A 10,479-nucleotide genomic window follows, 5' to 3' on the forward strand; every position below is an offset into this window, starting at 1 on the left:
TACGAGTAGGTTTCATCATCCAAGTAGGCTGGTTTTTGTAGTATAAATTTTGGGGGTTTGCAATGCCTTGCAATGAGAATCATCCTTTGCCATTAAAGTGTGATGTGCATTCTGGTGCGTACTGGTGAGAAGCACTGATGTACATGAGTAGTCAAAGAATTAGAGGAAATTTGCGATTTGAAATTGTTGTGTCTAGTTCCTGTAAACTTAAAAAAATGTCCTATAGTATTCAGTACAACACAGTGATACATTGTTTACTGCAAAATGAGTTTATAATAAAGCTTCATGTATTAACTATACCAGGGATGTCAAACTAATTTTAGCCCAGGGGCTGCATGGAGGAAAATGTATTCCCATGTAGGCCGGACTGGTAGAAACAGCATTAAAATAAAGACAACTTCTGATTGTTTTTTGGTCGTATTTTGGCCAAAAATAGAACAAGTACATTCTGAAAATGTACATATAATACAAATAATCATTTGCGCAAAACACTTCAAGTTAGTTGAAAATTTAGAGGAAATACTTTGTGCAGTTTCAAAAACACCACGAAGAACAGAATGAAAATATTCTTTGTCTCAGTGCTTTAACAAAGTCATTCAACTTTAAGCACTTCCTGTTTAAGAGTTTCATGTTGGAAGTTCACCATTAAAAACGTTTGGAAAAGCAATAGAGTGTTTCCTCAAACTAGCGCATTGGTGAAATCCGCAACTTCCCCAACACATTCATTTATCATCATTTATATATTACAATTATAATACAAATAAAACAATTATCAAAATGACACCATAGCCGAAATCAAGGTGACAAAACTACAAACTAAACTAATGTGAACATAGTACATATAAGCATAAAATGAAATAGAACAAGAAATATAAAAACATTTTACAATGGAGTTCAGGGTGCGCATTGTGCATTCAACCAATTGCAAGCGCTGCACGTAACTCAAACTACAAAGATGGTCAAGTTGACTTAAATCCTTGCATCTTACCAATTCATCATTTTATCCATTGAGTGGATAATTTACAATGAAAGTGTTAATACTGCCGCCATCTTATGCCAGCGACAACAGGAGCAGCTGATTGCTTCCACCTGCGCTGATTGGAGCAGCGGCAGCCAATCCAGTGGGCGTTTAAAGTCAGTTGACACGTCATCTTTAAAAACAGTGTCATGTGTGAAGTGGGTGACACTTCAATTGCTATTGCCACATCCAGTGGACACATTTTGAACAGAAGTTTATTTCATGAAAAAAATGCAGCTAATTTTTATATTTCGCAAACTGATCTTGTGGGCCGCGGGCCGGATTAAACCTTTTCGTGGGCCGTACGTACGTTTGACACCCCTGAACTATACAGATGTTGAAGTTGAGAGGCATCTTATGCTGATGTAGTAGATCACACCTATTGTGTCACACTCATGTTTGCACTGACCTGAACTTAAGCAGACCTACATGGCCATTTGTAGTGTCCTCCTCAGGAAGCAGAAGCAAGGGTGAGACAGCTTCCATGGAGCAGTACCTCTGTAAGAACTCTCCGATGGCTTCCTGGCCAGGTGCTGGATGAACTTCCATGAAACCTCGGGCCCAACATACAAAACCTGTGGAGCCCTCGAACTGGGGCTGATGAGAACAACATAGATTAGTTCAAATATAATTTTTCGTTTTAATGCCTCTTAAATTGCATTGGAATAAAACATACACTATCTGAAAAACATGCCTTTAAAGTTTCACATAACTAATAACATCATCATACATGCTGTCGCACTATACCACATGTGCATAGGAATAGGTACCAAATTACAAATGTTTATAGGTACGAACCAATATCAGTCAGTACTATCAGGTACCGATTTACGTAAAATCTAATGGTACTATATTTCAAATTCCAAATATTTGTATTACATATGTTAATTTAGCCCTCCAAAAATAATCTTGTTCGATACTCGACACAATAAACATCAATCTGAAAAGAAGTACAAGTATGTGCAGCATGCTTTTATAAATCAGTTTTTTTTTTCGCCATACGAACATTCTGAGGTTTGCGCTTAAGCTTAGTTTTATGTTGGAATCCACACACAGTTGTTCAAATGAGGCCCTAGGTCATGCTGTAAGCTTAATTACCTTCAGCAACAGTCTCTCACTAGTTCCGAAACACACACCGTAATTTAGTTTTAGTTGAATTACACTTTTAACGACAGTAGGACCGATAATTGGATTATAATTATTTCCTGTTGGTAGGGCTGCACGATGATGGCCAAATTAATAATTACAATTGTTTTTATCAATATTCAAAGTATGATAATAAATCATGATTATTCAATACGTTAGGCAAAATAGTGTTGGTGGGGTTGCATCATGTATTTTTTTAATTAAATAATCTAATAACGTTAAAGTTAAAGTAACAATGATTGTCACACACACACTAGGTGAGGCGAAATTATTCTCTACATTTGACCCATCACCCTTGATTACCCATTGGGAGGTGAGAGGAGCAATGAGCAGCAGCGGTTGCCGTGCCCGGGAATCAATTTTGGAGATTTAAACCCCAATTCCAAACCTTGATGCTGAGTGCCAAGGAGGGAGGTAATGGGTCCCATTTTTATAGTCTTTAAAGGGTTAGATACACGTTATCCAGAAATTTAAAATAGAAATAGTTGTGGTTTTGTTAATTATTAGTACCAACATGTCAGCTTTTTCCCATTAGATGATCCCTATAGCTCAATTTTTCCATATTTGACGGTGCCATAAAAAAAACCCACCGCATTCTATGGGTGGCCCTCGAGTCATTAATTGAACACACCTGCTTGACCTAATTATAGATTTGATCATTTGTAGAGTGAAACATGTACATTAAATGACAAGGTAGAAAAATATATTAATTTAGTGTAAAAATTGAACTAATGTGAAAAGAGTGTCAATACACAATTACATTTCGGCAGTCTACTATCAGGTACCGACTTACGTAAAATCTGATGGTACCATTTTCAAATTCCAATTATTTGTATTAGATATAACTTCACTAAGCCCTCCAAAAATAATCGTGTTTGATGCTCGACACGATAAACATCAATCTGAGAAGAAGTAGAAGTATGTGCAGCATGCTTTTATAAATCAGTTTTTTTTGCCATACCAACATCCTGAGGTTTGTGCTCAAGCAATGTTTTACGTTGGAATCCACACAGTTGTTCAAATGAGGCCCTTGGTCATGCTGGAAGTTGAATTACCTTCAGCAACAGTCTCTCACTAGTTCATAATTCATCATCCATAATTCAATAATTTATAATTAGGGAGCAGGTTTCGCCAGAACACTGGTCAAAAATGACTTTATAACTAACTAACTAGGTATTCGCAACAATGAGGTGGACTCAGTGCAGCAGGGTGTCAAGAGGTTGTTTACGTTGTGATCAAGCTCTGTCCTGTGATTGCCTATGTAAAGTTAAACCTAACTACACACTGCAAAACATTCACAAAACACTATGTCACTTGAACTGTTTTTTCTTTTTAAGTAATAACTTTCTGACATAAAACAACTCTCAGCAAAATGAAAAAAAAAAACATGTTAATACGAATAATGTTAATGTTTCAGTTCGACATGGTGGTGGAGTTCTGTGCTCATACACGAAGGCATCTGGTGTGGACGGGCACGCGCTTCACAGGGCTGGTTTCTGCCGCTGCAGTTGTAAAAGTGTTTAATTTAATATGCAGCGAAGCCTGCTTTTTAAATGTTAATATTGCCGACGATCAACCTCATTTAATCGTGGCAACCAAGATGGTGGTCGTGATTAAAATTTGACTATTGTGCAGCATTACCTTTGGGCAAATTTGATTTTAAATTTCAACAAAAAAGAAGTCAAGCAGGGTCACAAAACAGATTGTATTCATTTAGCAAAAATGAGGGGGTCTCACAGTGCAGCAGGGGGTCAGGAGGTTGATTATGTTGTGATCAAACTCTGTCACGTGATTGCATATGAAAAGTTTGGTATTCTTGTCTCTGGACCGAGGATTCTTCTGTCTCACGTGCATCCCCAAAACCGAGCACATAACCCTCACAATGAATCTGTTAGGAGAGAAAGAAAAAAAAGTGACCTCTCAACCACATGAAAAAACATTGAACAAATAAGACTGTATGCTCACAGCTAATGGCCATATTTAATCAAATTATCATAGCTGTCAACCTGCAACCTCTATTTTCTATACAATGACTGAGAAAAAAAATTGATGTTTTTTTTTTTTTTACTTTAAAAGAATGACATTACAACTATGCAATTAGACAATGAGATCATCTAGACTCCTGCAAACCACCACGGCAAAGAAAGTACAACGTTTTGGTAAAAATTAGGTGATGCAAAGGAAGTGTAAAGTGCCAAGCAACTTTATACTTACGAAAACTAGAGGCGTCGAATAATTGCATTAACTGAGATTAATTAATTAGTAATGTTAAACACATAGATTTTTAAATTGGACAAACGTGATTAAAACACAAACGTTACTGTCTATGTATGCCTGTGAGTTAACTTGCCATCTTCTTGCTCTCGACTGAGCGCAACAACACTGCCACCACACGGTACAAAGATATTATGTTGCCACGGCGAAAGAGATACCTCACTCATTCAGAAGCAGCTATAAATAGTGGGGATTGGATTAAATATATCTAACAATGTAATATTCGTAATGAATATAAAGACATATCAGAAATGTGTTAGCGTAGAGTAAAAAATGGTTATATAAATTTTTTGTGTAACCTGCATCCATCTATTACACCAGCTATGGAGACATAGCGTCACTTGTAGGTGTGCTTTGACCCCCCATTAAGACTACTTAATACTATTATACATCTGTGCAAAAATATAATGAGTTACTACATATACAATCGTGTGTACATTATATTTAAATCTATATATTGATTCATTACATGTACAAAGATGTATGCATTATATTTAAATTCAATATAGTGATATTACATGTACAATGATGTGTACATTATATTTAAACCGACCTGTGTAAAGTTGCACCCCCGACCTTGTCCAAAACTCCCCAAACTTGTCCCAAACCTTTGTGCTGCAAAAATGTTTGTTTGTGCCGTTTGTTACGGTTTTTAAGTTATTCTAAAATACATTTTCAAAGGAGTGATGTCATCCATCCCTTGACAAGTTGCCACCTCATCACAGGGCCAACACAGATCGACAACATCTACACACTAGGAGCAACTTAGTGTTGCCAATCAACCTATCTCCTTTGGTCAATATAGTGAAATAGCAAATGTGCAATGATGTGTACATGATAATTAAAATCAATATAGCGATATGTTACTTGTCACAAAACCCAGAACCAGTAAAGTTGGCAGTTTAAATCGTAAATAATTACAGAATTCAAATTTGCAAATCCTTTTCAACCTATATTCAATTGAATACACTGCAAAGACAAGATATTTAATGTTCGAACTGAGAAAGTTGTATTTTATTTTTGGAAAATAATCATTTATTTAGAATTTAATGGCAGCAGCGGCAGCGATGACCAAGAAGAACGCGGAGTATAAAAATATATATGTATGTATATATATATATATATATATATATATATATATATATATATATATATATATATATATATATATATATATATATATATATATATATATATATATATATATATATATTTTTTTTTTTTTATTTTTTTTATTTTTGGCGGCCGTAATTTTTTCGTGGCGGGCCGCCACAAATAAATGAATGAATGTGTGGGAAACACTGCACACTGTTGTAACATGTACAGAATGTGGCTTAGCATTGTCTTGCTGAAATGAGCAGGGGTGTCCATGAAAAAGAAGTTGCTTAGATGGCAACATATGTTGCTCAAAACCTTTATGTACCTTTCAGCATTAATGGGGCCTTCACAGATGTGTAAGTTACCCATGTCTTGGGCACTAATACACCCCGAAACCATCACAGATGCTGGCTTTTGAACTTTGTGCCTAACACAGACCGGATGGCCCTTTTCCTCTTTGGTCCGGAAGACACAACGTAAACAGTTTCCAAAAACAATTTGAAATGTGGAGTCGTCAGACCACAGAACACCTTTTCACTTTGAATGAGTCAATCTTGGAGGAGCTCGGGCCCAGCGAAGCCGGCGGAGTTTCTGGGTGTTGTTGATAAATGGCTTTCGCTTTGCATAGTAGAGTTTTAACTTGCACTTACAGATGTAGCAATGAACTATAGTTACTGACAGTGGTATTATGAAATGTTCCTTAGCCCATGTGGTGACATCCTTTACACATTGTCGGTTTTTGATGCAGTACCGCCTGACGGATCCAAGGTCACAGGCCTTGCGGCTTACGTGCAGTGATTTCTCTAGATCCTTTGAACCTTTTGATGATATTATGGACCATAGATGGTGAAATCCCTAAATTCCTTGCAATAGCTCGTTGAGAAATGTTGTTCTTAAACTGTTCAACAATTTGCTCACGCATTTGTTCACAAAGTGGTGACCCTCGCCCCATCTTTGTTTGTGAATGACTGAGCATTTCATGGAAGCTGCTTATATACCCAATCATGGCACCCCCCTAATCCCAATTAGCCTGTTCACCTGTGATATGTTCCAAATATCAATCAATCAATGTTTACTTATGTAGCCCTAAATCACGAGTGTCTCAAAGGGCTAAATAAGAGTTTGATGAGCATTCCTTAACTTTCTCAGTCTTGTTTACCACTTGTGCCAGCTTTTTTGAAACATGTTGCATGCATCAAATTCCAAATGAGCTAATATTTGCAAAAGATAGCTAAGTTTACCAGTTCGAACGTTAAGTATATTGTCTTTGCAGTGTATTCAATTGAATATAGGTTGAATAGAATTTGCAAATCATTGTATTCCGTTTTTCTTTACGATTTACACAACGTGCCAACTTCACTGGTTTTGGGGTTTGTATATTATAACCTTGATGAAAGTGTTTGGATGTTTTTAAGCACTGACAAACACATAACCATAATTACCTTTTAAGAAAACTTTCTGGTAGTGCACAACTGACCAAGAAAACGTGGATGCCGATAAAAATCCGTAATAACATCAAACAAATGCCAACAGGAAAGTAAAGCAGCAACAGCAGGAGGACAAGCGTATCTTTGGGTAACCTGTGGACAAATGGAAAGCACATAATTCAAAATAATGTTTACGAGGAGGAGGAAGCATACCTGAGTGTGTTAATAGAAAGCTATCGCTCTCAATCCAAGCATGTCGTTACAGTAAATCAATATAATGAACATAATCATGTGTTGACCTTCTATTTCCAAACATTTAGAGCATACCTGGGCAAATTAAGGCCCGGGGGCCACATGCGGCCCGTTAAGCTTTTCAATCTGGCCCGCAGGACATTCCCAAATAATGTTTTTAGATCTTTAAGATGGAAAGTGTAGCTGCCATTATGATGTGCAGTGATTTTTTTCTAATGACCGAAAGTCTTGAACTATACAAAGTATTTCAATGATTGGAATCTGCGCTTTTGAATGATATACTAGTTACTATGGTAATCTAATTAGCTACGATGGTAATTTAAGTCACAGCAGTTTAGATGAGGTACCAAGCAATGTGGGTGGGGAGCGTTTCCACATAGTGTTCCCAGAGCGGCCTGAAATGCAAGTGTCAGGGACAGAAGCTGAAGGAGCTTTTTACAACAAAGTTCTACAATAAAAGGCATATATTAGATTGTAGGTGGTTTTTTTTACTCTTTGCGTTCATATTTCGCCGTGTTTGCATTTTTGTTGTGCTTCGCTTGATCGTAAATAATTTGGATGGAGTGGCGGTGTGACGTTCATATGTTGTCAATATTGAGTGTTGTATCGGTCATAGTTAAAATTGTAAATCCCACATTCTTTATATTCCTGTACATTCTGGGTGTCTCATTCAATGCAACATGTAAAATTCCATTCTGTTTCCTAAGGCGGTCTGTCATAACTTTTTTAGCATTGTTGTAAGCATTACACCAATCTCGCGCACTTTGCAAATTATACGTCATTTCCACTTCACGGTGGCAGAGGGGTTAGTGCGTCTGCCTCACAATACGAAGGTCCTGCAGTCCTGGGTTCAAATCCCAGGCTCGGGATCTTTCTGTGTGGAGTTTGCATGTTCTCCCCGTGACTGCGTGGGTTCCCTCCGGGTACTCCGGCTTCCTCCCACCTCCAAAGACATGCACCTGGGGATAGGTTGATTGGCAACACTAAATTGGCCCTAGTGTGTGAATGTGAGTGTGAATGTTGTCTGTCTATCTGTGTTGGCCCTGCGATGAGGTGGCGACTTGTCCAGGGTATACCCCGCCTTCCGCCCGATTGTAGCTGAGATAGGCGCCAGCGCCCCCCGCGACCCCGAAAGGGAATAAGCGGTAGGAAATGGATGGATGGATGGACGTCATTTCCATTGTGCGCAAGCAATTTGCATATCGCAAAACGAGATTTAAGACGGGATTGTGTGGATGGTTTAGTCAGTAACCCTACATTATTATATTTTATGAATAGTAAACCAAAGTGTGGTAGTAGTTTAGTCAGTAGTTTAGTAGTGGATGTACACTGTATAGTGGTTAGGGCTAGGGTTAGGGTTGGACTGATTTGAGGGCAATACTCAGTTATATTGTCCCGACTACAAATGAATAGATTTACATAAGTATTTAAGAAATTATTTTGACACCAAAAACATGTATTTGCGCCCATTGATTTGCAAAATGTGCACCACACATTATTCAAATATATAGCTGGAAGCAATTTGCAAAAAGATTGCGCATTATACAAATTTGCAAAATGCGCAACTGCTATTGTGCCTACAACAGCATTCATCCATCCATCCATCTTCTTCCGCTTATCCGAGGTCGGGTCGCGGGGGAAGCAGCCTAAGCATGGAAGCCCGGACTTCCCTCTCCCCAGCCACTTTGTCCAGCTCGTCCCGGGGGATCCCGAGGCGTTCCCAGGCCAGCCGGGAGACATAGTCTTCCCAACGTGTCCTGGGTCTTCCCCGTGGTCTCCTACCGGTTGGACGTGCCCTAAACACCTCCCAAGGGAGGCGTTCGGGTGGCATCCTGACCAGATCCCCGAACCACCTCATCTGGCTCCTCTCAATGTGGAGGAGCAGCGGCTTTACTTTGAGTTCCTCCCGGAAGACAGAGCTTCTCACCCTATCACCATTCAATCAGACGTTATTGTGAGGTTTTGTATTGGTATTCCTAAAAATAGGACCCAAACACACACATATTGTACAGCAGATTGTCACAGTTTATATATGTGTGGGTGTGTATATTTATATACACATATATAGATAGATATACACAGATATAGATATACCGGCCCCCAGACACATTTTTTTCTCTAAATGTGGCCCCCGGGTCAAAATAATTGCCCAGGCCTGAGTTAGAGACTTTCGTTTCGGACACACTGCATTACGTGTCACTGTGTGTCGCCATAATAATGAACGCTTAACATTATGTCATGTTTAGTTGGTTCCGAAATATACACCGACAACTGAGACCGAACAAATAAGGTTCGAGGTATTTAGATCCCAAATGTAGTGGGTAATGTCAAATGCTTTGCTCTGTATCAAGTCGTTACATAAGCTAGCAAGCCTTGTATGACTTACCGGCGAAAGTCGATCATATCTTCAATGTTGGGAGCCTCCATGTCTGTCAAGTGCAAGCTATTTACTCAAAAGGACGCCGCTATTAAAACAACCACAACCTGGCTTCTCCCTAAAAATAAACCAGTCATCACGTTCACAACAACATTATCTTCCACGGGCGTGTACAGACCACTCTTCTGTGAAATGTTAATGTTCACTCCCAAGATTTTGGAAGAAATTCAAACAAAAGGGCTTTGAGAAAACCAAGCCAACAAGTTTATGGCGTTAGCTTAATCGCTTATGTTAGCACAAGCACTGCTAGGACCGATGCGCCCTGATAACCTTAGCGGGAAACACTTCCGGGGAAACATTTTTCAAAATAAAAAAAGCTAATGCGAATGAATGTTCCTCGCCAACATAGCCGATGCTAAGCTAAAAATAATACGAAGGCACATGTTTGTGGTGAGTTAGTGACATACAAGTTGTGTAGCGTCCTAATAAACAAGCACATAAACATTTTAATACGTCAGCGAGACTTGTTGGGTCGCACACGTCTGTGAACACGTCTCGATACAAACACATTTTATAATTAGCCAACGTTTAGGTCAAGAATAAGAGTTTTTTTGTTCGTTCTTTTGAGGCAGTAGTTGTTTTTATCTTCATTACTTTAGAAATGAAACTTCCCGTCACGCAAAATATATCGTATCTAACATTTTTGTTTTATTTCAATTACAATAAAGTAGTGTGCAGCTGGAATAGGCTACAGCAGGGGTCACCAACCTTTTTGAAACCAAGAGCTACTTCTTGGGTACTGATTAATGCGAAGGGCTACCAGTTTGATACACACTTAAATACATTGCCAGAAATAGCCAATTTGCTCAATTTACCTTTAATAAATA

At 38.5% G+C, this 10,479-nt stretch overlaps 1 protein-coding gene across 2 annotated transcripts in view; it reads right to left on the reverse strand.

The window, feature by feature from the left end:
* The window catches only part of aup1 (AUP1 lipid droplet regulating VLDL assembly factor), a 32,503-nt gene extending 22,530 nt beyond the window's left edge, over positions 1-9,973 (reverse strand). The window contains exons 1-4 of one of the 2 annotated variants that reach the window (XM_061901506.1): positions 9,602-9,973; positions 6,979-7,116; positions 3,902-4,052; positions 1,428-1,615 (exon numbers count right to left, since the gene is read on the reverse strand). In XM_061901506.1, the coding sequence (XP_061757490.1) occupies positions 1,428-1,615; positions 3,902-4,052; positions 6,979-7,116; positions 9,602-9,642 (518 nt within the window). In that variant the 5' untranslated portion in view covers positions 9,643-9,973. The remainder of the gene's footprint in view (positions 1-1,427; positions 1,616-3,901; positions 4,053-6,978; positions 7,117-9,601) is intronic. The other variant, XM_061901505.1, reaches the window with a different exon arrangement.
* Between the last annotated feature and the right edge of the window lie 506 nt (positions 9,974-10,479).

The sequence above is a fragment of the Nerophis ophidion genome, linkage group LG05 (assembly GCF_033978795.1).
Source record: "Nerophis ophidion isolate RoL-2023_Sa linkage group LG05, RoL_Noph_v1.0, whole genome shotgun sequence".
Lineage (NCBI taxonomy): Eukaryota > Metazoa > Chordata > Actinopteri > Syngnathiformes > Syngnathidae > Nerophis > Nerophis ophidion.